The 27,201-nt window shown below is 42.1% G+C and overlaps 2 protein-coding genes and 5 non-coding genes across 8 annotated transcripts; 6 read left to right on the forward strand and 1 right to left on the reverse strand.

The window, feature by feature from the left end:
- Positions 1–110: 110 nt before the first annotated feature.
- Positions 111–6,282, forward strand: LOC121541806 (H/ACA ribonucleoprotein complex subunit DKC1). The gene is made up of 15 exons (XM_041851111.2): positions 111–213; positions 1,317–1,378; positions 1,459–1,545; positions 1,905–1,996; positions 2,209–2,393; positions 2,507–2,571; positions 2,989–3,115; positions 3,262–3,392; positions 3,670–3,813; positions 3,929–4,049; positions 4,249–4,367; positions 4,580–4,683; positions 5,033–5,078; positions 5,224–5,373; positions 5,805–6,282. The coding sequence occupies exons 1-15, from the start codon at positions 198–200 to the stop codon at positions 5,868–5,870; spliced, it is 1,515 nt and encodes a 504-aa protein (XP_041707045.2). The 5' UTR covers positions 111–197; the 3' UTR covers positions 5,871–6,282.
- LOC121542259 lies at positions 1,600–1,812 on the forward strand. Its single transcript, XR_005995866.1, has one exon. It is a non-coding gene; the product is annotated as a small nucleolar RNA SNORD17 (small nucleolar RNA).
- LOC121542245 lies at positions 2,042–2,121 on the forward strand. Its single transcript, XR_005995854.1, has one exon. It is a non-coding gene; the product is annotated as a small nucleolar RNA SNORD83 (small nucleolar RNA).
- On the forward strand, positions 2,698–2,908 carry LOC121542260. The gene has a single exon (XR_005995867.1). It is a non-coding gene; the product is annotated as a small nucleolar RNA SNORD17 (small nucleolar RNA).
- On the forward strand, positions 3,450–3,582 carry LOC121542256. Its single transcript, XR_005995863.1, has one exon. It is a non-coding gene; the product is annotated as a small nucleolar RNA SNORA36 family (small nucleolar RNA).
- LOC121542244 lies at positions 4,099–4,176 on the forward strand. The gene has a single exon (XR_005995853.1). It is a non-coding gene; the product is annotated as a small nucleolar RNA SNORD83 (small nucleolar RNA).
- Positions 6,283–9,077: 2,795 nt separating the features above from the next.
- LOC121541807 (55 kDa erythrocyte membrane protein-like) lies at positions 9,078–26,352 on the reverse strand. Of its 2 annotated transcripts, none has more exons than XM_041851113.2 (12): positions 25,532–26,352; positions 14,725–14,853; positions 14,473–14,551; positions 14,186–14,271; positions 13,971–14,039; positions 12,344–12,540; positions 11,109–11,212; positions 10,890–10,970; positions 10,684–10,764; positions 10,384–10,586; positions 10,186–10,260; positions 9,078–10,006 (listed from the first exon to the last, which is right to left on the reverse strand). In XM_041851113.2, the coding sequence occupies exons 1-12, from the start codon at positions 25,652–25,654 to the stop codon at positions 9,830–9,832; spliced, it is 1,404 nt and encodes a 467-aa protein (XP_041707047.2). In that variant the 5' UTR covers positions 25,655–26,352; the 3' UTR covers positions 9,078–9,829. The 2 variants fall into 2 exon arrangements, with proteins under 2 accessions (XP_041707047.2, XP_041707048.2); XM_041851114.2 differs by lacking the exon at positions 25,532–26,352 and adding an exon at positions 22,074–22,423.
- Positions 26,353–27,201: the final 849 nt, after the last annotated feature.

Raw genomic sequence — 27,201 nt, forward strand, 5'->3', positions numbered from 1 at the left:
AACTCTGCTCGAGCGACACCTTCTGTTCGGACTACTTTTTCTCGTTTGGTTGAGCTTGAAATGAACCATCGCGTGGCTTAGTGAGGAGGTAGTGTTTTTTCTTGAAAATTCATGCACACTGAGCACGCTTCGTGCTATCCGGGATCCCATTGAGCACACACGTGTTGTCGTCAGGTCAGTCGCGCAGCAGACCGAAGATGGCGGATGTAGAAAGTAAGTAGTCCTTGCACAGTCTAACAGAACTATCTTATTTCAAAGTAGCTAGCTACAACTGCTGTGACATTTTAGGTGTTTGTTGTTGTGTATGTTTATTTACTAGGAAATTGTGAAATATTACTAGCAGCACTGCACCCAACATTGAGGCATGATCAAACAAGCGGCCACGTTCCCAATAACTTTGCATGACCCAGCGTAAACCATGTGGGTATCCAACTAGCTACACCTATAGCAGTATATTCATTGATTTATATAGTTACTTGCGTATACTCCCAGATCATGGTATTGCAATCGTGCTGACTTTTGTTGGTAAGATGGCTAGCTAACTTTAACAACTAAGTCGTCATAGGTCACGTAGTTAACTTACGTAGCTAGGTAACGTTAGATGGCTACTGTAACGTTACATAACTAGATAGCAAGTAACTAACGACGTAGTTGTCTAACTGTAACTATGTACTTAGCGCTAGCTAACAAAGTACATACTTTTGGGTAACAGTAGTGCCCAATGGCAGCCTCAGAACTTTATCTTAGCTAGCTAACGTTACGCCATTTTGTTAATAATCACACTCAACTAGAGGGGTTTCATCCAGACACAGAATGGTTGCCACGTTCCGGTGGTGGTCACGCTGTCTGTGAAACGGTACTGCGAATTCATGAATATGAACTATTTTCAGTTAACTAGCTTACTTGCAATATCTGAGTTGTATATGTGTCGTTATGCACGTTTCTGTGACTGCGGACACCGTACATAGTTGGGTAAAATTGCCCGTAAAGGCTAATTTTCTTATGCCACCAAAAGTACCACGTGCCAGTCGTGTCGGCCACGTGGGAGCGCTTTGCCAAATCGAATGTGGTATGCTGATGAGCAATAACTATTAGCTATCTCTCAATTAGCTGATTAAACGATTTACGATGGACCACCACCATTTAAGTTAAAATTTTTATTAGTCGTATGTACGGGATATGCATGGTATACATCTTCCAACTAAGTGCTTACAGTACCTACAGGTTTCTTCTCGACAATCCTCCAGTAGGGAAACGTCATGGAACACATGTTTGTTGCTAGCTAGTAACATGATCCCTTTATTTTTCCTTTCAAGTGAACTCTGCTAAAAAGCAGAAGAAGAAGAAGGAAAAGACAGTTGCTGTTGATGACGTTGGGGTAAGTCATTACAAGCTTTTTTCACTGTTAGATTCAAATGGTACGAACATTTTCCCTATATTCCTCATTTTTTGGTACAGGATATTCAGGAGAGTGGAGATTTCCTCATCAAACCGGAGTCCAAAGTTGCTAGTCTGGACACATCTCAATGGCCTTTGCTGCTGAAAGTGAGTTTGGCTACTCTTGTCCTGTCATCCATCTGTAGAAGCAGGATGCTGTATCTGAAATGATGAACTTGTTTATCCATTCGCTGAGTGCTGCTGGGCCCTGGCCCTGCAGCCCCCTGTGTCTGTTCTTGACTCAGGGGGATCAGCGGCTTGACTCTATGCTTTTGCCCCAGTGTTCTACTGGGGTAAACTGTGTTGGGGGCAGGTGTGCTGGTGCTATGGTTAAGGGCCCGGCTACAACTAAGACGAGCGTAAACTCCTGATCACATGCACATCCCTTCCATGCAATTACATTTGGTTATTTGTAAGGGAAATTCTTAATTCTAACTTCTCCCCTGTTGACTCATTTTGTCATGCAGAATTTTGACAAACTCAACATCAGGACAGCTCACTACACACCCTTGCCAAATGGCTCAAACCCTCTGAAGAGGAACATTCAGGACTATGTCAGGTAACTTTTGGTCCTTTTTGCTCAGTCGCGTGAATTTTTTATGAAGCCACATGATGAATGTAAATAGATTGCACTAGCACTATGTGCAAAGATGACTCCTTATCTATCACCCTTGTCTGATGGCTCTACACGGATGCCTTTTAAAATATTGAAGTGTTGTCTGTGATTTTCATTTTGCTCCACTCCTCTAACTCAATCCATGTGATGTGCAGGACAGGCTTCATCAACTTGGACAAGCCTGCCAATCCCTCCTCTCACGAGGTGGTGGCCTGGATCAGACGTATCCTGCGAGTGGAGAAGACTGGCCACAGTGGCACCCTGGACCCCAAGGTGACAGGCTGCCTCATTGTGTGTGTGGACAGAGCCACACGACTGGTCAAGTCCCAGCAGAGTGCAGGTGAGTCACCTTGTAAACCCAACTCCTTCCTGCTCTGAATGTTTACCTCCTGATGGTTATGTAAACACATTAAGATTAGCCTCTCCTTACTACTCTTCTGCCGTCTGTTTCAGGCAAAGAGTATGTGGGAATTGTTCGGCTGCACAATGCTATTGAGAATGAGCACACGCTTGCTAGGGTAAGTTATCTTGTTAATGCAGTTTTTTACTCTTAGCATGGTTCAGAGTTTGTAATTTAACTTTAAAAGTATGCCAATAAATTTGTCTGCTTTTGTAATATTAAGTTACTGCCTCTTGACATGTATGTGAGATGATGATTGTGTTTATCCATTCTCTGAGTGCTTGCTAGGGTCCTGCTTTCTCTGTGGTGCTCATGTCTGTTTTAGCCATGAGTGTCTGCTGTGCCCCTGGCGCCACTCTGCCACTTCAGTGTTCTACTGGGGCAGCTTGTGGTGGAGACAGGGGCAGGACTGTAGGGCCCTGCGATAACAAAGACGAGTTGACACGCCTGATCACACTAGTAAGGACATGGGTGTTATACCGGTGTTGTGGGACGTCATGGTTAATCCAACACTTGTCTCTTTTTTTTTTTTTAGGGTATTGAAACCCTTACAGGAGCTTTGTTCCAGCGACCACCTCTCATCGCAGCCGTTAAGCGCCAATTGAGAGTTAGGACCATTTATGAAAGCAAACTCATTGAGTACGACCCAGAGAGGAGATTGGGTAAGGAATCGAATGCTTTATTTCCTTATGCTCCGGTTAGAAATGTTTGTCAGTACTTGAATACATGAAATTACGATACTCTTTATAAACTGGAAGTTGTTGATGCTATTTTAGAGATGATAATCTAACCGTATTGTTTGTTGCAGGTATTTTCTGGGTGAGCTGCGAGGCTGGGACCTACATCAGAACCCTGTGTGTCCACCTGGGGCTCCTCCTGGGTGTTGGTGGTCAGATGCAGGAGCTGAGGAGAGTTCGCTCTGGTGTTCTGGGAGAGAGGGTGAGTCTCTTACCTCTTTCATAATCCTTTGACTGTGTTTTGTCTGGTTACTTTGAGGTCCAAAGTGTTGAGTTCGGTTCTGGGCCTCTCCCCAGTCCTGGTAATTATTCTTTGGCACAGAAATGGCATAGAGTGGCTCTGAATAGAAAGTGGACATGCCAGCCACTTGATTCCACTCTAGCCAACATGTTATGCGAATGTTGATACTTAGGCCTATGGTCTGTTTAATGTGTAATGTATTTAGGACTCATTCAATGTTGGAACATGTTCTCTGCAGGACAATTTGGTGACCATGCACGATGTGCTGGATGCTCAGTGGCAGTATGACCACAACAAGGATGAGACATACCTTCGCAGAGTCATCTACCCACTGGAGAAGCTTCTAATATCTCACAAACGTCTGGTCATGAAAGACAGTGCAGTGAGTTCTTGTTTTCTGACTCTAAATTGATAGTCTGGGTGTTGTTTTCCAAATGTGCCCTTGTTTAGAGGACTAAACAAGTCTTTGAATTAATTCTGATTTATGTTCTCCCCAGGTGAATGCAATCTGCTATGGAGCAAAGATCATGCTGCCTGGTGTACTACGATATGAGGATGGCATCGAGATCAACCAAGATATTGTGGTTATAACAACCAAAGGAGAGGCCATTTGTATAGGTGCGCAATAGAAATATGCTGTTCTGCAAAGCGATTGGTTTTTCAAAAGGCCACATGATGATCTCATAGACTGCATTAGCACTTTGTGCAAAGATGACCTATTATCTATCACCCTTGACTGATGGCTTTGAAAAACTAGATTTTCTCCATATAAATGTTTATGCTCTTATCTCAACTTTGTTTTCTTACAATTTTCCAGCTACTGCCCTCATGACGACTGCAGTGATCTCCACATGTGACCACGGGGTGGTGGCCAAGATCAAGAGGGTCATCATGGAACGAGACACCTACCCCCGCAAGTGGGGCCTGGGCCCAAAGGTAACGCCTCTTGTGCAAGCTATTGGTAGTCTCCATTTACATTTTAGTCATTCTTATCCATAGCGACTTACAGTAGTGAGTGCATACGTTTTTTATACTGGTCCCCCGTGGGAATCTCGCATCCCTGGCGTGTGTGAGGCACACTGGACTACAACAGTTTATGCTTTTAGTGCTGTATTAGGAAGATTCTAACTATGATTTCTAATGAACAGGCCAGCCAGAAGAAGATGATGATCCAGAAGGGCCTGTTGGACAAACATGGCAAAGCCAACGGCAGCACTCCATCAGACTGGAAGGAGGGCTACGTAGATTACAGGTGTGAAACCAGTCTGGGAGGGGGCTAGATGGAGCAGTTTGGTATAGCAACCTACATGCATCTTATGATTCTAGTCAGCAGACAGTTATCCCTTTCTGGTCTGCCCCGTGGTCTCTGAGGGAGTCAGTCTGCAACATCAACTCTCGTAGCTCAGCAGAGATCTGGTAGTGCATTCTGCCTGGCTGGCAGCTGAGCTGTGTGAACATTCATAGCTACTATTTCCCACCCATGTGGGGTAACTTGCAACCCAAACCTTTTCAGTCAACAGTTGATCTGTAGGTGCATTTGTTAATCGTTCTTAAGGAATGAGTCTGATACAAAGGCTGACATGTGGCCTTCTCATTTTCAGTGCGTCCAAGCCCAAGGCTGAAGGAAACGGCAATGGTGAAGCAAAGGTATGTGTACATAAGTTGATACTCTGGTATTGATTGATTTGAATTGGATCAGTATTTGGCACGCATGCCAAAGAAGCTGTAGTTCATTCCATGTATGAAGTTATGTGCATAATGAGATGGACTAAACAATGTCTCCGTCTTTCAGAGGAAGCGTGAAGACAGTGACAGTGATGCAGCAGCACCCTCTGCACCTTCCACTCCGTCGGCAGAAGAGAAGAAGGAGAAGAAGAAAAAGAAGAAGGAAAAGAAGCAGAAACTAGAGGAGGTGGAGCCAGCAGCAGAGACAGACGGAGAGGTGGGTTTCTGCTTCTGTTCTGAATGGACAGCAGTATGACCTTGTGGCTCTAGAATATGCTCTGGTCACAGGGAGGGACATGTTGAAGTTATGGTTTTCAGCAGTAGTTTCTCTGTAAATATACAGCCAGTTAATGAAGTGCCATGCCTATCACTGGTGCAATATAATTTGCATTTATCCCGTGCAGAAAGTTATCCCTTTCCAACCTGCCTGTGGCTGCAGAGGGAGTCAGTCTGCTACATTATTGTGGGTGTCTTTCAAGCATGAGCATTTGGTCATGTTGGTTCCTTACATCTTCTACACCTATTTTGTTAGCAAAGTCACTACAGCTACACCTAACATGCCTTTTAAACTGCAGAGGGCATTTTCACTTAGGACTTTGAATTGCTTTAAACATTTGCCAAAGGAATAACAAATCTCCTTATGCACAGGTGGGCGAGAGTGCCAAGAAGAAGAAGAAGAAGAAGAAGAAGGAAGCGGAGGCAGAAGCAGAGTGATAAGCTTATGAAAAACATGGACAATGAAAGGACCATAGAACGAGTGCCTGCCGCTATTTACCTTACAGATGCAACGGGCGCTGAGTAGGCAGAACCCAGAGTTTTAATCCTTTTTTGTTAATCAAGTCTTTGTCCAGAATGGCCGCACATGGATAATCATAAGGGGCTTGGACTAGGTTAGGCTTGTGATCATGCGGTTAATGGTTGCCATCTCAACCACCACGGTATGACCTTGTTTTTCTACTCATGACAGTGACATTTAGTTTTTACATGTTTTATGTACTCTCCCTGTGTTGACATCAGTTTTCTCTGGGTGTACCTCTATGTGAAATGTGATCAGAGTTTTTCTTTTATATTGTACTGTAAATACAGAAACCATAAATTGTAATTTGAAATGAATGTTTTTTTCTAACTCTGCCTTGGTGTCTTTTTTCTGCCTAGTTGCTAGGATCTGAGGCTGTCTACAGCAAGCGGGACATTTTAAAAAATGTATTTAAATATTATATTTGAGTTACGATTTTTGGCTTAAAATTACTCATTCCATGATATACAAACAACCTCCAATAGATGGCGCTGTAGCCTGGCAGCACACTCTGTATTTGGGCCTACAGTCAGGTTCAGAATGCGCCCAGTCATCGCCACTTCATTGCTTGATGACTTTTGACGTGAAAAAGAGAAGTGGACTCTGAATGCTGCTCTACTTTTTGTCAGAGGAATAAATGAGAGCTTTGAAATAAGAGGAACTTGCGATGGAATCAATGATGGGAACAACCAGGGGCTCTGACTTATACAGTGAAGGAAAAAAGTATTTGATCCCCTGCTGATTTTGTACTTTTGCCCACTGACAAAGAAAAGATCAGTCTATAATTTTAATGGTAGGTTTATTTGAACAGTGAGAGACAATAACAAAAAAATGCATGTCAAATGTTATAAATTGATTTGCATTTTAATGAGGGAAATAAGTATTTGACCCCCTCTCAATCAGAAAGATTTCTGGCTCCCAGGTGTCTTTTATACAGGTAACAAACTGAGATTAGGAGCACACTCTTAAAGGGAGTGCTCCTAATCTCAGTGTGTTACCTGTATAAAAGACACCTGTCCACAGAAGCAATCAATCAATCAGATTCCAAACTCTCCACCAAGACCAAAGAGCTCTCCAAGGATGTCAGGGACAAGATTGTAGACCTACATAAGGCTGGAATGGGCTACAAGACCATCGCCAAGCAGCTTGGTGAGAAGGTGACAACAGTTGGTGCGATTATTCGCAAATGGAAGAAACACAAAATAACTGTCAATCTCCCTCGGCCTGGGGCTCCATGCAAGATCTCACCTCGTGGAGTTGCAATGATCATGAGAACGGTGAAGAATCAGCCCAGAACTACACGGGAGGATCTTGTCCATGATCTCAAGGCAGCTGGGACCATAGTAACCAAGAAAACAATTGGTAACACACTACGCCGTGAAGGACTGAAATCCTGCAGCGCCCGCAAGGTCCCCCTGCTCAAGAAAGCACATATACAGGCCCGTCTGAAGTTTGCCAATGAACATCTGAATGATTCAGAGGAGAACTGGGTGAAAGTGTTGTGGTCAGATGAGACCATAATCGAGCTCTTTGGCATCAACTCAACTTGCCGTGTTTGGAGGAGGAGGAATGCTGCCTATGACCCCAAGAACACCATCCCTACCGTCAAACATGGAGGTGGAAACATTATGCTTTGGGGGTGTTTTTCTGCTAAGGGGACAGGACAACTTCACTGCATCAAAGGGACGATGGACGGGGCCATGTACCGTCAAATCTTGGGTGAGAACCTCCTTCCCTCAGCCAGGGCATTGAAAATGGGTAGTGGATGGGTATTCCAGCATGACAATGACCCAAAACACACGGCCAAGGCAACAAAGGAGTGGCTCAAGAAGAAGCACATTAAGGTCCTGGAGTGGCCTAACCAGTCTCCAGACCTTAATCCCATAGAAAATCAGTGGAGGGACACTGGCCGCACTCACATCGCAGTGCCGCACTGAGACATACAGTAGCTCTTTGATCGACCTGCATGCTGAGTTTTCCCGCCGCTTCTCAGACTTCACCAAGACTGAGCTGGAGCTTGTATCATGCCCCCTGTCTTTCGACAGTGAGAAAGCACCACCAGACACACAATTGGAGCTCATCGACATCCAATGTGACAGTGCTTTGAAGGAGAAGTACAAAACAGCAGCGATAGACCAGTTCTATGGCTCACTGAATGAAACAAAGTTTACAAACATTAAAAAGCACGCCCAAAGGATGTTTGTTTTATTCGGATCCACGTGTGTGAACAAACGTTCTGTCATGAATTACAACAAATACCGTCACAGGTCAAATTTAACAAATGACTACTTGTCAGCTGTTCTGAGAATCTCTACATCAAAGATGACACCAGACTTTGATGCCCTTGCCAAGAGAGGTGACCAGACCCATTGTTCACATTAAGACTAATAACCTTGACTGGGGTAGGCAAGGATTATGCTTTGTCATGGTGATGGTTATGCAGTGAGAATTGACCAGCAATGCACTTGGATACAGGTAATAACTATAACTAATCAGTCAGATTTGGCCTGAGGTGATTGGATAATTGTAAATATGTCTCACAATGGAAATGAGAATTGTTCATTAATATGCTTTCAGAAACAGACCATTCCAAATGAAACTGATGCTCTTCCCATATGTTTCACTCAAATTTTTGAATTTTTTTTTTTTTTTTTTTACAAATCTGCTGTTACATTTTGCATGTCTCCAGTCATATAATATATATATATATTTTTTTAAGTTTGCATATTGTGACTAAGTTTGATTGTACTTTACAAGGGTAGAGATGCAGGATCTGTGTGTGTGTTTGACTGTGTCTGTGATGTTATAAATTATATCAATTTTGTGAAAATTTTGTTCACAAAAAAGAAGGGTAGAGATGGTACAAGGGTAGAATTGTTCTGCAAGCATATGTACACCTACAGTACACTAGTAGTTGCGTGTCAATGTGAAAATGAATAAAGGCTTCACATGTTTTGTCACGCATATAGTATGTGGCCCTTCACTTGGTTTCCAAAACTCAATGTGGCCCTTGAGCCAAAAGGCCTGGTCTACAGTGTAATGACTTGAAGGACGGAGTGAGAATAATTGATTTTCTTATTCAGACCTACCTTTCACACCAAATGAGTATGAAACTCAATCAGCAATATGGAGTGGGGGGGTTTAATTGTTTGAAAGTGCCTTACATCATAACATGAGGTATACATTTCTGATGAGTTGAGACCAGTACTGAGGTTGTCAACAAAATGATTCACTTAAGATGACAGACTTGACAATTTCATGTAGGACACGTTTCCCTGTATTTTAACACATTACCACGTATATTGATAATATAGCTATGCAAAATTTCATGACACTTTAAAAATTAAACCCGAGTTAAGGATACTGATGAAACCCTGTCAGGTAGTGGCGTTGCGTTCACAGTAGTGGTCCACTTTAATTGTTAACATACCAACAATCCTATCTGCAGCCGGACGGTACCAATCACTCTGCACCTAAAAAGCCTGATTCACAAAGGTTTTACAAACGTAAATTATCCCTTTGGTTGGGTTCATTATACTTTCTCTGAAATAAAATATCTTCATCTATTGCTCTTTTTTTTAATGCTCCTGTGTGAAACTGAATGAAAATTACAATAACCATAGTGATTAGCTGCTACACAAAGAATGGCGTATAAGTAACGCGTGGCCAGGGCCTGTATTCACAAAGCCCCTCGGAGTAGGAGTGCTGATCTAGGATCTGACAATAATCTTTTGCATTATGATCTAAAAGGCTAAACTTATCCTAGATCAGCACACTCACTCTGAGACGCTTTGTGGATATCGGCCCAGGTCTTGTGGGGGTGTGATATTGCACCAGTTTTTGTTAAACATACAATGGTTTTTCAGGGGTACACAGGTCAGTAGACCCAGGAAACAGGTACCCATTGTGGGGTGGAGGTGGCTTGCTCCATGGCTTCCTCCACTCCTTTCACACTCTCATCAACATCATTGTTAACTAGCTGCACATCAAAGAAGTGGCTGTAGCTGGAGAGGATGGCATCCGACTCCTTCTGGATCAACTGCACCGCTTCTGACTAGAAGGGAAGGTACAACAAGTTATCAGACTACGAAGTCAAACTCCTGAGGGGTTCAGCATCTCATTACAGACTGGAAACGATATCGTAGTGTAAATGGTTGGAGAGAGCCATACTTTGAATGGTCCTCAACTGAAATAACCTTAATTCCTGGATATAAGGAATGAGCAGTAGCGTACCTGGGTAGCTGAGTTGGTGGGTGCAATGAACACCACGAGAGGCGCAAAGTCTGCCGTCCGCAAGAGTTTCAATGTCTGCATAACAAGAAAAAGTAAGCCAAATCATCTTGTTATTCATCTGAAACAAATATCTTGTTCTGCTAACCTTGAGTGTGTGTGTTTTTAAATAGTTAATTTTTTATCAAGTTCTATGCCTACCTGTGGTTCAACATCCAGCAGGGCGATTTTGCCTTGCTCATGGATCTTCTGGATAGTCTCTATTTTGGTTCCAAACATGAATCCCTGGAAGCTGCCATACTCCAGCAGCTCATTCCCAGTGATGCACTTGGTCATGGCGTCGTTGGAGATGAAGTAGTACTCCTGCCCGTTCTCCTCGTCCTTACGTGGGGGTCTGGTGGTGTCTGTTGTTTGGATCGAGCCCCAGTTAATGGTGGGTTTGGGAAAACTAATTGCTCTCAAACCAGATAGAAGACCATTAGAAGTAAAAGCCCTACTTACGTGGTGCAGGGTAGGCAAACCTCTCGGGGTATTTGGTCAGCAGCGAGCTTTTGATATGGCTCCTTCCTACACCCGGTGCACCTACACATATAGAAGGCAAAGAGAGGTTCATCTACTCACTTTTAGTGTCGCAATCTCAAATATCGGGTTTAAATTAGGTTTAAGGCAGGCAGGTCTCGCTTATGACGATCATATAGGGAGCTTACCAATAAGCACCAAGGTTTTTCTGCTGAAGGCAGGGAGCCGAACAACCTCTTCATAGGAAATCACGTCCAATTGGTCAAAGACTAACAAGGGAGAAGAGAATATACATGGGTGGTTTAGGGATCTAAAACAATGCCATGCAATGTAAAATACATTATACATCTAGTTAGTATAGGTAGTTCTCAAGATTGTATTGGGTATAAACAAATGGCAAGTCTTACTAGAGCTGTGCTTGGCCAGATACTTGTCTTTGCACTTTTTCTTCTTTCCAAAGGGGCTGCAGGATTGGGTGCCCTCTGTGGCCTTGCTTTTACTTGCCACACGCCTGGAGCAGAGAGGAGAGACTGGGGGTTATTCACACACTGAAAACCTATATTTTAGAGCGGGTCTCAACTTAATGTTGAGAGTTAGAATAGTAGAATACACAAGGTGCATTTTTGAAATTTGGTTGTGCATCAGCAGTTTTTCTCTTGTTATGTCAGTCACTGACTGTCACTCAATTAGCCCATGTCAGCTAACATTTTTAAGATTGGTAAGTTAGTCTTACCAGCTATCTAAACTTGTTGTAATCATGGTCAAACTACCGACCGGGAGCGGGGGGGGCATTGATTTTGTTAGACACTTTCACTCAGATATATAAAAAACTGCAAACATCTCTCTACACCCTATGGCAAAATTAGAAGAATTGCAGAAAAATAGCTTTAAAGCTGCTAATTTTTCTCTCTGCCCCATGGCAAAATGTGTAGAATTGCCGCAAACTTGCTTTAATATGGCAACATTTTATCTACACCCCATGGCAAAATGTGTAGAATTGCAGGCAATTAACTCAAAAATTCAGCTGTCAAGAGGGGGTCCGCTAAAATATTTTGCTCGCAAGGTGGGGGGTCCCCGCAACTAAATGTCACTTAGGGCCCCTAAAAGGCTAGGGCCGGCTCTGACTGCATGTGTGGGTATGGATGTGTATATGCAGCCGCGGCTCCTCATGATGAGTTCAGATTTTTGTAGCCCCCAGCCCCATCAAAGTTGCCCATCCCTGGTTTACAGTAAAGTGTGTTTTTCAGCATTTAATGTTTTTGTTAGGATTAGGAAAAGGCCAGCTGATCCTAGGGATTTCAGTGCTTAAACATATTGATACAACAGTAGCTAAAATGGGGAGAAGTCTGTCCATAATAAAGCACTGCTCTCCCTTCTTAACAGCACTATCAACAAGGCAGGTCCTACAGGCCCTAGTTTTGTCGCACCTGGACTACTGTTCAGTCGTGTAGTTACATGCCACAAAGAGGGACTTAGGAAAATTGCAATTGGCTCAGAACAGGGCAGCACGGCTGGCCCTAGGATGTACACAGAGAGCTAACATTAATAATATGCATGTCAATCTCAGTGCTTCAAGCAACTTTGAGGCAAAAGGTTTTTTACAGGTAATCAGAAGTGGGTCTTCTACTTTGTGTACTATTACCATTCTTGAAGTTCTGGGGATGGGATGAGTCCAGCGAAGTCGGCGGTAGAGTTGTCTACCCTGCCTTGCCACCAGTTTGGATCCTGCTTGTTAATGATCTGAATGATGTCGCCCGTTTTGAACTTCAGCCCTGCCTCTTTGCATGGGATGAGATCATCTTTGGCAGGGTCGTAGTCAACCTGAGCCCTCATGTACATCTGTGGAGGAAGTAACACAGAACTGCTGCACACACAGAGATGGCTGAGAGGACATGATCCCCTTTCCGGGAACTGGGCAATAACGTTCGCCATATGTGTATTGTGGTTGATATGGTTGTTGCAATGACGTGTAGCACTGCAGTTTCCAGCATATGGTGCGAAATCGTATGTTATTTTGAATTAAATCAGGAGATAGTGCTGTGGCTCAGATTACATTTACCTGTCTAAACAGCATCCTAGATGTTAGTGTTAGTTAGTAATCTATCAGTTAATGGGTCACAGATCCTTCCTGTGGTAATATGCTCTCTGACGCAACACACAGAGGACCTAGCAGCATCCACAGGAGGGATTTGGTCTCTAAAAGGTTATTGTTTTGTATATAATTACCGTATAGTTTAGGATATGCTACTAATCGATCAATTGGCAGAAAAATTAGACTGTCATCACTGACCACACAATTCGTGCAGTTATCATAATGCCTGGACAATGGACATGCTTCTACTATTCTGGTATTGACAAACATGACTTTGGTTGAAGTGTTTGTCATTACGTTGTATAACACTGTTTTCCAATTAGTTCACATTTAAAAATGAAACTCATATCTCGAAATGTTGAATTATTCTAGATTGAGAGGCAGAACAATCACTATCAACTGCCGCACGTTGGGGGAGATTTGATTGCATAATGTGACCAGCAGATGTCAGAGTGAAACGCTGAGCACTACCAATGTGTTTCAGTTCAGTTCGCCAGTCTAACATGAGTGATGATCTGTATAGTAGTGGAATCTAATGGTTGTATAGTCACCTGTGTCTTTAATTGGCTTAAGGGTAGGATTCGCCTGACAAAGAACAAACTCAATTTAATAAAGAGGATTTGGGAGAAGACATGATTGGAGGTACAGGACGGTACCGTATCAAAGACGTGGTTACGCTTCTAGCACGGTATCATAGAAAAATAACCTTAACACTGTGGAACCTTGTTTATTTGTCTTATTACAATAGTGGTAGTGAATAATCCACCAATTTGCTGATATGGTCAAAATATAATAGGAACAGTATTTAGATGACGATATAGCACGTGACTAGAGTAGGTTATGAGTCAAAATGGCACCACTAGATGACTAAATATAGTGACTGATGCCCTCTGTAATGACTGTCAACCCCTTGTTAACTGAAGGGTGTACTATTACACAATATCATCTACCTGCTGTATTTTTCTGATTAAATCATTTGGGATATCATGGCAGAACTAGTACAACAAAGAGCGTAACCCCGCTTGAATAGTAACCATTCATTTGATCATGCATGCGGTTGAAATTTGATTTCAGGGTGCGAAAAAATAAATACAAAATCAGTCCAGATAGTGATCATAGCCAAGTCCATTCATAAAGGGGAAAATGTGCAAATCCAATGGGTCATTTATTGGCTTACCTCACACACAGGAGAGCACCTTGGTTGGTTGGGGATGATTTTCATTGTGACTACTCCGTTGGTATCTTTCTGTAATGGAGGATGACAACCATTTTACTTACACTCCACACTATCAAAACTATGATTGTGAGATTGCAACATATCACCCATTCTCTCAGGGGCAGAATGCTCTTCAGTATATTTTCTTTGTTAAAACAGAGATGGTAGGGACTTGCCAGGATCTTTTGTAGCTGGTCGACAGATTGGTTGGCCACACTCGTTCCATTGATCTCTGCTATTTCATCCCCTTCATTTAGGGAACCTGGAGACGGACAACAAATTATCAGCACAGTACTGAGGATCAGTATGACCAAAGAGTGTTATCAGGCAAATAATATAATATATATATATAATAATAAACTAATGTCTATTTGCCATACAAGTATGGGAATACTGTTGCTGTTCTAATACAAATGCATTACAATCACTTCAGTATGTTAGTCGGTGTGGTTGAGTTTTGTACCTTGTCTGTGTATCATGCCCCCATGTAATATTCTGGCCACAGTGCACTTCTGTTTTCCATTCAATTTCAGAGTCACCCCCTAAAGGCAAAGAACATGAGGCATGAAAACAGCACACGACAATCTTTCCTCAAAATGACAGAGCGAGTCACTGAGAGATAGAGAGGAGGGACGGGGAAAGGAAAGGAGTGAGAAAGACAGAAAGGGACTGAGAGAGACAGAAAAAAAGAGGAATTGGCATCTGAAAGGTTTACCATGGGCTCTGAGGGATTTTTTTCAAACGCCACCTCACGCATCCTGGTTAGCTCAGTTCCGTTCATGTGACCAGCACTGCCGTTGGTGTATACTTCTGCTCCCTTTGTCTCATAGGCTGGCATAAGCCCCTATGGAAAAACATGTCAACACTTAACATCAATAGGCACAGGAGATGGATTCATTGACATGGCTAGGTACAACAGGATACTGGGGTGAAAATAAATAAATAGATTGTTACAATGAGCTAAACATCCTGACCATCTGATTATTGGAACACTGGTATTTCCAGTGGCGTTATTAAAAGCTTTTTTCGGCTGCGTCCCAACAGCCATGTTTAATTTGCAGTTTCAGCATCTGTTTGGGGTTGAAAATTAACTCCACATTTTCACCAGCTCATTAGGCAGGGACAACCCATGTACGCTGCTCTGGTACACAAAAGGTTGTCATGGCTACGCCTGAGTGAGATCGCGTTTAGAAGAAAAGTATTGATATGAACAAACAAATCCCTCGTAAAGATTAAGACATCCATTACATCAACAAATATCAACCCTGACTACTTGACCACTGTCTGGCTGTGAGAACTGAACTGTGTGTAATGTCACTCAAAGGAATGTGGCCTTTAATGGTGATCCCTCCACTCCATCCGTTTCATTTCAGCAATGTGCAAACCAGGTTTGATTGAATACAAGTACAAATGCAAAATGCTTAAGTACACCAAAAGTACACTATGTTAATGACCTTTTTATGAACTTGAAATACCAAAGCAGCAAATTCAAATCATGGATCCAAATGTACACCATGAGATTCTTTTAAACAGATTGGAGACACTGGTGCCTTTCCTTTCCTTAATTCCACACAGAGAGCGGATAATAGAAGTGGGTCCTCCTGTGGGATTTGGCCTGCTCTGCTGTGTGGATGTCCCTCCATTACACACGCTTTTATCACATTAACTAAATCACTTTTACTGCCCCCGGCCCCATGGGCATTATCACATTGCTAGCCCTGCCAGGGATTAGTAAAACCACTCACGTGGATGGCCATCATACTAATCTAGCCCTTGACTGTTCTGTACATGGACCCCAGGGTGACAAAGGTTACTTACCACCCTTATTGTGCAATAATGGAATGAAGCCTCCTGTACTCCCTGATGGAACATGCTGCCAGCTACAGCGGCAAATGTTTGTTATCTAACATAGATACGTTTTATTATCTTTTAACAGATAACTGCAAGTGTCCCTTTACTGTTAGCGATCTCAGGCTGTATAGGGACATGGAAAGTGATAACATTAGTTCAGAGAAATCACAAGGTGACTTTGTCAACCACGCAAACAGAAACAACTTTTATTTTTAGATAAGTTAAGAATGTGTTCAATGTGTATGACCACACCATGCTGACACACATTAATTCGCAATGACACTGACAGCTTTGTTTTCACAGTTATCCGCTCACAGAAAAGTAATTAGGCCTATAAGAAGGGGGTAATCTGTCATAGTTCTTTATATGAATGGAAATCAATATGCCAGTAGTCTTGTCTAGTCTAGTCAGATCCACTGGCTAAAGTAACAGGAGGTGGCAGTGATGTCTTTGAGAGAAAACAACAAGGCCATAAAAATGATTAACAACTCCAATGGCAATGAGCTGGTCCTTCCATCATCATATTTTCACAAAGCTATTTCCTTTATCTTATAGGTTTTAGTCTCTCCTTGTTCCTTGTAACTGAGTGGATTATCGTTAGAGTGTGTGATCTATGTGCAACAATGGCAAATTATATTATAGAAAAATCGAGTGGAAGTTTTACGACAACTGTAGGTCTATCCTGCCCATTTCTATGGGTTAGAGGTAGAATGGATATGTAGCAGGCCCAGTCTGGGGAAACCTAATCATGCAGAGTGCAGGATTCCCCCTCCTGTGTGTCTGAGACGGAACAGAACAAGGTCACACACACACACACACACACTACACTTTAACACCATATGGACTATCCTGCAGTGTTCTAGGAAAGCCTAGAGGTGTCTTATGGTCAATGTAAGTAAACATGTTGTTTACTTTGCAACATAATACAGATATTTACAGGATACCAGTACTAGGAGAGTAGAAATAGTCCCTGTCATAACACATCAATGTAGTAGAGCAGTCTTTAGACTGGATCCCACGGTAAACACTGATGAAATGACATCCCACACAGGGGCATAGAATGCAGTAAAGAACACATAGAGTGCAGTATGCTGCTTGTCCACTAAGATGGACCAGTCCTGGCCTTTTTTTAAAAAGAAACCTGTAGGAGACACCTGGTGCTTAACAGTTTCACCATCATACAGTGAGGGAAAAAAGTATTTGATCCCCTGCTGATTTTGTACGTTTGCCCACTGACAAAGAAATGATCAGTCTATAACAAATAAATCCAGAAAAACGCATGTCAAAAATGTTATAAATTGATTTGCGTTTTAATGAGGGAAATTAGTATTTGACCCCTCTGCAAAACATGACTTAGTCCTTGGTGGCAAAACCCTTGTTGGCAATCACAGAGGTCAGACGTTTCTTGTAGTTGGCCACCAGGTTTGCACACATCTCAGGAGGGATTTTGTCCCACTCCTCTTTGCAGATCTTCTCCAAGTCATTAAGGTTTTGAGGCTGACATTTGGCAACTCAAACCTTCAGTTCCCTCCACAGATGTTCTATGGGATTAAGGTCTGGAGACTGGCTAGGCCACTCCAGGACCTTAATGTGCTTCTTCTTGAGCCACTCCTTTGTTGCCTTGGCCGTGTGTTTTGGGTCATTGTCATGCTGGAATACCCATCCACGACCCATTTTCAATGCCCTGGCTGAGGGAAGTAGGTTCTCACCCAAGATTTGACGGTACATGGCCCCGTCCATCGTCCCTTTGATGTGGTGAAGTTGTCCTGTCCACTTAGCAGAAAAACACCCCCAAAGCATAATGTTTCCACCTCCATGTTTGACGGTGGGGATGGTGTTCTTGGGGTCATAGGGAGCATTCCTCCTCCTCCAAACATGCCGAGTTGAGTTGATGCCAAAGAGCTCCATTTTGGTCTCATCTGACCACAACACTTTCACCCAGTTCTCCTCTGAATCATTAAGATATTAATTGGCAAACTTCAGACGGGCATGTATATGTGCTTTCTTGAGCAGGGGGACCTTGCGGGCGCTGCAGGATTTCAGTCCTTCACGGCGTAGTGTGTTACCAATTGTTTTCTTGGTGACTATGGTCCCAGCTGCCTTGAGATCATTGACAAGATCCTCCCGTGTAGTTCTGGGCAGATTCCTCACCGTTCTCATGATTATTGCAACTCCACGAGGTGAGATCTTGCATGGAGCTTGACAGTTATTTTGTGTTTCTTCCATTTACGAATAATCGCACCAACTGTTGTCACCTTCTCACCAAGCTGCTTGGCGATGGTCTTGTAGCCCATTCCAGCCTTGTGTAGGTCTACAATCTTGTCCCTGACATCCTTGGAGAGCTCTTTGGTCTTGGCCATGGTGGAGAGTTTGGAATCTGATTGATTGATTGCTTCTGTGGACAGGTGTCTTTTATACAGGTAACAAGCTGAGATTAGGAGCACTCCCTTTAAGAGTGTGCTCCTAATCTCAGCTCGTTACCTGTATAAAAGACACCTGGGAGCAAGAAATCTTACTGATTGAGAAGGGGGTCAAATACTTATTTCCCTCATTAAAATGCAAATCAATTTATAACATTTTTGACATGCGTTTTTCAGGATTTTTTTGTTGTTATTCTGTCTCTCACTGTTCAAATAAACCTACCATAAAAAATTATAGACTGATCATTTCTTTGTCAGTGGGCAAACGTACAAAATCAACAGGGGATCAAATACTTTTTTCCCTCACTGTACAAACAGGCTGAAGCCTTGAACGTTCATTACTCATATTGTTCAGCACACAGAACTGAGTCATAAAGAGACAGGGAGGGATCACTCAGCCTTCAATAAATCCTCCTGCGAAGTGCTGACACTGGTTGGACTGAGAGGGAAGTCACATGTCCAAAGGAAACCGTCAGACTGGTCTAAAGGTCAACTGGTATCATCTGGATAATTAATATATGTAATAGCAGAAAACAGCTGAGGTCAGCTGAAGAACACACAGCACTGGCATTTATTGAATAAGCTGAACTTACAAAGTTGCAAAAACGTTAACTTTCAATTTTTGTGTTAATGATGACCAGGGCACACTTGGTTCCCACTTTTACCACCCGTCCTTGATGAACTGTCTGTCGACTGGGCTGTCATTTTAAGGTCACCTTTGTATAATTGATGAGCTCCAGTTTTTCTTAAGCTTTTTTTGGAACTTCTGAAGTTTATTTTTACAATATCCCATTTCCATAGTTACAAACCAGAATCAAAGAGGTGTGTGTCTAAAGTGAGACATAAAAAGAGAGCTTACAGCCTTTCAATACCCAATAAAGTTTGAAAACGAGTTTATCAAGTGAGCTATCAAATCATTCCAGTTAGAGCTAAAGTATCTTATTTTATTTTAACATAACAAATTACTGGCACCATATCCCGGCGACAATGCCAAACAGTGCCTTATGCCGAAAGAGTCCTGTTACTATGTCATGTGAAATATGGAATTCGTTATGCTGTTACAGTGAAATTAGGCAGGCACCCCCTGTAGGTATTATCAGTTTAACAGTAAACAAATTGTGTAGTCTTCCTCAACAGGTATCACAGTTTAAATATAGCATTATTAAAAGATTACAGCTACTCATTGTATAATCCCTCTCAATGTCGGAGTCTAAGTTTTGTCAATAACCCTCTTTATCTCATAATGCTGAACTAGTCAACTCAGTTGTCAGGAATGCAACATAGTATGATACGCTATCTGAAAAAACAGCTACAGGCTTCAACGTGCCACGGTAGATTCAACTGTGGAGTTCCTTGGCACTCCCAGTCTCCCAGAAGCAAAACACTCTGTTCTTCTGTGGCTTCCTACTTCCACTGAGCAGTGTCAGAGGGGAGGGGGGTGGGGGGGTCACGTGATCTCAGAGTCAAAGAAAAACAAGCTGTCTTGAATCCTTGGGGTCTTTTGTACATGTGAGTCATTGGTGCTGACCCCTGACCTCATTGTGTGAACAGCAGGCCTCTGGGAGTTGTAGTCATGCACCAGTGACCGAAGCTATGATGGGGATAAGTAAACATAGGTCACTCAGGCCATTTACCATAGAAGAAAATGGTCAGTTCCGGTCTACTTAACTGGGTGTGTCTCCCATAGACACACATGCAATAGCAGCTGGGTCTGGTCTACTTAGTTCATTGACTTTAATTGAACCAGAAAAAAAACTGAGAAAATAAAACAGTGAGTGGGGTTTCTCGCTTCCTCTTCCATCTCTGACGGAAGCTTGGTTATTTAAGTGGGGGAGGGGTGTAAAAAACAACAGGGCCATGAGAGTTTGGAACTCTCTTTGTCATTGGTCTATTAACCAATTTACCACATGGTGATGTCACCATGGAATGCTGAAACTCCCGCCCATGCAAACCTGCTGATTAGAAGGTCCTGTGTAAATTGTATATTTAACGAGCAACTATCAGGAATAACACTGATAAAATGTCTTCACACTTTTACAGTGTTAGTTTCATCAGCTGTTCTACAATATTATACAAAACACAGGAAACATTTAATTTTGACTGCACAGGGCCTTTAACCAATGTAATGCTTATAATACCTTAATAATTCAAATGCAATATTTGAGGGATGTCAAGACCAGCTAAATTTGATATGAAATCAGAGAGCAACATTGTTCATGAGGTCATGTTTTTTTGGTTCAATGAGGGGATGGGAGCATGGAATGTAACACAAGCACATCCGCAATGTTCTAGTGTCAGTCTGTCCCTGTTTAACCCAATGAGTCCCACTGTAACGCCTGCAAGTTTTGGACTTCTAACTGGGTTGTACCATTGGATTTGTCAATTTCTTCTGTATCCGTACATACCAACCATTAGTGAGTGTGATTACGGGGGCTGAGCTAGAGCGGTGTTTGTGAGACAAGGACGGATCCCGGGGCCCGGTCTTTGTACAAAAAGTCTGTAGAGTCCCAAATGGTTTGAGCTACAAACTATTAAAAGCTAACTATGAAAAGCTGAGTCTCACGAACACGCACATGTTTTGCTCTAGGATGCTCACAAGCTACTCAAGATTCATTAGAAGGTAAGGGGTTCTTCTATAGAAGATCATAGGAAATCCCAGGAAATAGTGTCTCTAATTTTGCAATAAGCTCACATAGTTGCTGTCACAAACTCCACAAACAGTTGTCACCAACTAGTTGGATATTCATTTCCCAGTGAGCAAACAATTTATGTACTTACAGCATTCATATACATTCATTTTTATCAGGTTTTTGCTTTGGCTAACCTATTTTTTATTTATTTACATTTGTCAATAAAACTCATGAATGCAACTGTTTATGCCAAATTGTTTTGTGTTCTACTTGCAACCCTGGTTGTCCTGAAAATGACTTAATTGGCATGTAGCCTCGAGGTTAGAGCATTGGGCTAGTAACTGAAAGGTTGCTGATTTGAATACCGGAGCCAACAAGGTGAAAAATCTGTTGCTGTGCCCTTGAGCAAGGCACTTAATCCTAATTGCTCCATGGGCGCTGTACAATGGCGAACCTGACCATGACCCCACTCCCTGCGGGTGCCTCAGGGGGAGTTAGGATATAATAATAAATAATAATATGCCATTTAGCAGACGCTTTTATCCAAAGCGACTTACAGCCATGTATGCATACATTTTTACGTATGGGTGGTCCCGGGGATATGGGGGGGAAAAAACATTTCCATTACACACTTGTGTGTAACAGGACAAATATAAGCACCTCCAAAATTATTATTAAATATAAGGGCTGGACATGCAGATAAATGAAAAAACGATTTCTGCTGGGGTCTCGGGACTGATAAGGTTAAACTACACCAATGACACAGTGGTTTAGGATGGGAGACATTGTGCATTAGGCAGACATGGCTGTGTGTCTATTTATAGAAAGCTGCAGTTCTTTAGCCTGGATGATTAGGCTAGTCTCCAGTGAAACATGACTCAGTGTGTGGCAGGCAGGAGCAGGCTGAGTCTGCACACGTCAGGTGGCTAGCACACACAGGAAGCCTTATTCACACACAAGCAAATAAAAAAACATACTGCACTCTAATCGATCTGGCTAGAGTCGTTTTTCAGTTCAGCTACAGACGCAAAATATACACTTGCAGTCCGAGGCAAGCATCACAAAGATGGAAAAGTAAAGTCAATGTTGGACACACACACACGCAAACAACGAGACACCAGCACTCATCTCTACGATATTCCTAAAATAAGATATTTGTTTACCTCCTCAAAGCAGATGTGATCCTGACTTGGCGACGGTCCAGATTTCACAATAGATGCAGATTTCACATTTCAGCTTCTCGATGAGGTACACTTTAACATGAGCCTCTGCACAAGGTTATTACACATAATGTCAGGGAAAGTCTCCATGCAAGGCTTCCCTTCTCAGCACTCAACGTTTAACCATGTCAAAGTTGCTACTTCAATGTCACTTTCAGACATACTTTGTTTTACGTATCAATCAGGGGACATGTTTTCCTTGTTGGAAGTATCATGACTTCTTTCGAACTTGATTGCCTGACTTGCTCCCTCACTCATTAGCGCCTCCTTCACTGATCAAGCAGAGTGAATCACTGGAACCCATGCTATACAGACATTGAACCACGGGTCACTTCCCGTTTCACACTGCGTATTTAAATACTGTATCCCCGACGTAGCTCATCATAATATTTCTACTACTGTACAATGTATTTTAGTTACACTGTTTATACACACCGCATATTTATTTATACACTGTATTCTTGAAATTGCTTACTCTAATATATATACTGCTGTACATATAATTATTAGTTGATCTTGTGTCAATTCTCCTGGTATACATACGTATATAATTTTTTTTATTACTCCTACAGTGCTATTTGGGTTGTTAATCAGATTCATCCCGCCGTTCTTGATTTTTTTTTTTTTTCTGTCCCTTACATTTTCATTGTTTGACATGTTACTGCATTGTTAGGAGCTAGTAACATAAGCATTTCGCTGCACCCGCTAAAACACCTGCTAAACTGTACACGCGGCCAATAAACGTCAATAGAACCCTCAAGTAAATCCCATCAAGGTGAAATAATAATAATTAAAAAAGGGGGCCCTACTGGGCACTAGAGCTGGGACGATCAACTGAAAATGATCGACACCGACCATACCGATCACTTATCGCAGGCATTTTGCTGATATCGTTCATTATGATAAGTAGCCTCTACTCGAGAAATGTGAAATTCGAAATGAAATTAGTTTGCGAATATGGGTGATTGTTAATAGGACAGTTGATGGCTACAACCATCAAACTAGTAGTAGCAGTTTAAAGGATACTTAAAAAAAAAAAAACTGGGGTGCACATTAATGTAATAAACGTATCCTTATATTGATCGGTATCGCATCAATTCAGTCAATTTATCGCGATTTTGATTTTTGTCCCTATAGTCCAGCTCTACTATGCAACCTAACCCTAATCCTCTGACCATGACATGGCAGTAGGGGCCCTACTAAGGCACCCTACCCCTAATCCTCTGACCCTGACCAGGCAGTAGGGGCCCTACTGTGCACCCTAACCCTAATCCTCTGACCAGGCAGTAGGGGCCCTACTGTGCACCCTAACCCTAATCCTCTGACCCTGACCAGGCAGTAGGGGCCTTACTGTGCACCCTAGCCCTAATCCTCTGACCCTGGCCGGGCCTATTGTCCAATCATCACATGCCAAGAAATCCCCCCTTGAGACAGACAAAGGAGAATAGGGGCTTGTTCTTAACCTCCTGCCTGTGTCTATTAGGTACACCTGGCTCTGCATTTCCCCATGCAAGCAAACAAAGACAAGGACCTGAGAATGTCAACCTGATCTAGGGGATTGAGGGGATTAACGATCTGCCCGGCCTAGGCTAATCTACTACAGTAGTGCCTCATCAAGAGGCTGATAACATTAAGTCCTCACCTTTGGGGTCAAAGGTCCATGAATTGTGTGGTTGGAATGGGATCATACTACTGCTGTAAGACCCTTACTAGACAAGTCGAATTATTTCACAAATAATTAAGAAGACAGATGAAAATCCATATTAAAAGATCCAGCGCAGGTGTCTCAGTTTGGAAAACATCCCTTGATGTAATTGAAGCTTATTATAGGAGCGTAACACATTGTAGAATTGAGATGCTGTACATGGTCAACATATGTACATATCTAAACAAGTTGAAAGTAGTGTTAAAAACAGTAGTAGGCCTATACTGGCTATGAGTACCAATGTCAGTCCCCTCTTCTAAAGAATACAACTATCCATTATGTGGACATCACATGTATTTTCCCTATTGCTGTGAAACAGTTAACCTGATTCCTCTATGTGCCTGGTATGTGGTTTCTGTTCCTTGTTAGAGAAATAGCAGAACTGAATCTTGCTTATTATGACTTGTCTGGAACAAATTAAGACGGGATTTGACAAGCACTGAACTTTTCATGATGCAGTAATGGCTTGGGAGAGACCTAGACTGAAACTCTACACATGTGCATGACATAGGTGAAATTACCACATGCCACCCCCCCCCCCAGAACAAGAGTTTGTTAGCTAAGCTAGCCACTTGTAGCTAGCCAGTAACTGCTCCAGTATGTGTTGACGTAATTTCACAGTATTTGTTTTTGGATTGAAGCTGTAGAGATCGGTAAGAAATGGCACTTCTGTAGCCAAATATCTTATTCATCTTGTTTTGTTTTTTCATTAAATGACCTGGTATGATGGTGCATTGGTCAGTTATATAGTTTAAAGCCATTACTCGTGCATTTTTGCCCAAAGTCGACCTTTAAAGTAATTGTCCAGTGTTTCCAGATTTCTACGAAATATGGCTATAATTAATTACAATATGAGTGAAAAAGTTTTCCTTCCAAAAAATGGTAATTAAGTATGTTAAAAAGCAGATTTTCTGTTATGGAATGGTGTGGGCGTACTCCAACAACAGAATGGTGTGGGCTTATACCGGTCATTAAAAATATTCATGCGAGTAGACCGCTGATTGGCCAGCTCAAGCTCCTCAGGAGGATGACATCATCCTCTATGAGGAAAGAACAAGCATTTCTTAAATGGTCTGCTTGCGATACAAACTGCTAAATGTTCTCTCATCCTCATGGCAAAATGTGAAGACTAGCATGAGATTAGCTTAAAACAGCACATTTTTCTCTCTGCCCCATGGCAAAATGTGTTGAAATGCAGGAAGTTAGCTGTTTTCCTATAGAAAAATATGTTTTCCCTTCCACTTATACCCTCCATATACCCCACAATTTACCCCTCAAGAGAGGCATAATAAATCATATCAAACTGTGTAGAATTGCAGGAAATGTGTTTTAAAATGTAAAAAAATTAAAATCATAGTATCCCCCCCCCTTGATATATAACATAGGCCTGTGTGGACGTCATATTAAAATATTTACTAATAGGAAAAACGTACATTTAATAATGTATATGAAAAATACAAAAAGCACATGAACACCAAGATGATAATCTTAAACCGGGTTGTATCAGCCCTGCGTCCTGAACTGATGCAATGAAGTTGATGGACACATCTGTATTGTTTTACAACATCACCAAGGAATGTAAGTAGGCTACAGCCTTCCAGGCGTATAGGCCTACTGCTTATCTGATTAAGACATATTTTCTATAATTATACTATTATGGCAATCGTATGAATGTATTGTAGTGTAAACCTCTTACCTTTTCCGCCTTTGGTTTATTTTGGAGCAGCTGCTCCAGGTACAGGTCGGAGAGGGCTGTTCGAGCGCTGTTGACCCGCTCAAGTATGACAGCGGGTTCGTTTTTATTGGATTTTAATGTCATCTTTACTGGTTAGCAAAAAATGAAAAGTGAACGTGATGTGCCCTTGTTCAAGGTCCGCAATAGGCTGGTCCTAGGTGTAGCAGGGGAAGGGAAAAGGAGTGATAAGGAACCCTGGCGGTCTAATAAATTGCTGTTCTAGGTTAAAGTCCGAGGTTCTGATCAATTCGGAGGTAGCTATATTGTATGATAGGCTGCAAGGACACAGCTGACAAAGCAAGAAAACATTCCAGTGCTAAACGAGGCTGGCTCAATGCAGTTTCCTCAACGGTAGAGCTCTTACGTGCTGCTGAGGGCAGAGGGGGGACATACCAAAAGTGGGGACCGCGCGCCGGAGAAATACGCTACGAGAGGCTACCCTCATGAATTAAGGCGGTATTACAGCATCACTGGTTTTTTACATCTGACTGCTATATGAAACACCTGGGAAAATCCGCACACCATTAAAGAGCACTACAGCCGAGAGGATACCCCTCAGAAATGGTGTTTTCCTCTAATCTCGACGCAGTGTCTACAGACACCATAGCATACAGCCAGACACATATCTATGAAGCGATTTACACTGAAAAACTGTATAAATGCGCCAATGTTGTAGAAATATTGCATTCCAAGGCAAAAGACTGAAACCAATTATGCTCATGAAAGAAAGTTGAAGGTAATGAACAGTCAAAATCATGTTTTTCATGAAATTAGATGATATTTTGATTAAACCAGATCAAAGTATGATGACCAAAGTAGGATAAAATGACTGTTGCTGCTACATTGATAAAGTTTGATCATAAAGTTACTGGTCCCCTCCCAAATGCCAAACACTTGGATTCAGGAGGCGGGATTATTAAGGGAATAGGGTGACATCATTGTAAAAAAAAAATATACATAATTGATGCAATTTCAATGTTGTTTGAGTTGCTTTGTGTATCACCAAATTTGCTTGAGGTGATTTTACTGCAACACTGCTCACTGCATCCACATTTCTTGATACAATGCCTTCAGAAAGTATTCACAACCCTTGACTTTTTCCTCATTTTATTGTGTTACAGCCTGAATTTTAAATGGCTTAAATTGAATGTTTTTGTAATTTTTGTCACTGGCCTACACACAATACCCCATAATTTGAAAGTGGAATTATGTTTATCGAAATTATTCAACATCTTTCTTATGGCAAGCATATTTTTTTTATGACTACCTCATCTCTGTACCCAACACATACAATTATCTGTAAGGTCCCTCAGTCAAACACAGATTCAACTACAAAGACCAGGGAGGTTTGCCAATGCCTCGCAAAGTAGGGCACCTATTGGTAGATGGGTAAAAAAAGCAGACATTGAATATCCCTTTGAGCATGGTGAAGTTATTAATTACACTTTGGATGGTGTATCAATAAACCCAGTCACTACAAAGATACAGGCGTCCTTCCTAACTCAGTTGCCGGAGAGGAAGGAAACCGCTCAGGGATTTCACCATGAGGCCAATGGTGCCTTTAAAACAGTTAAACAGAGTTTAATGGCTGTGATAAGAGAAAACTGAGGATGGATCAACAACATTGTAGT

Source organism: Coregonus clupeaformis, chromosome 27, assembly GCF_020615455.1.
Source record: "Coregonus clupeaformis isolate EN_2021a chromosome 27, ASM2061545v1, whole genome shotgun sequence".
Lineage (NCBI taxonomy): Eukaryota > Metazoa > Chordata > Actinopteri > Salmoniformes > Salmonidae > Coregonus > Coregonus clupeaformis.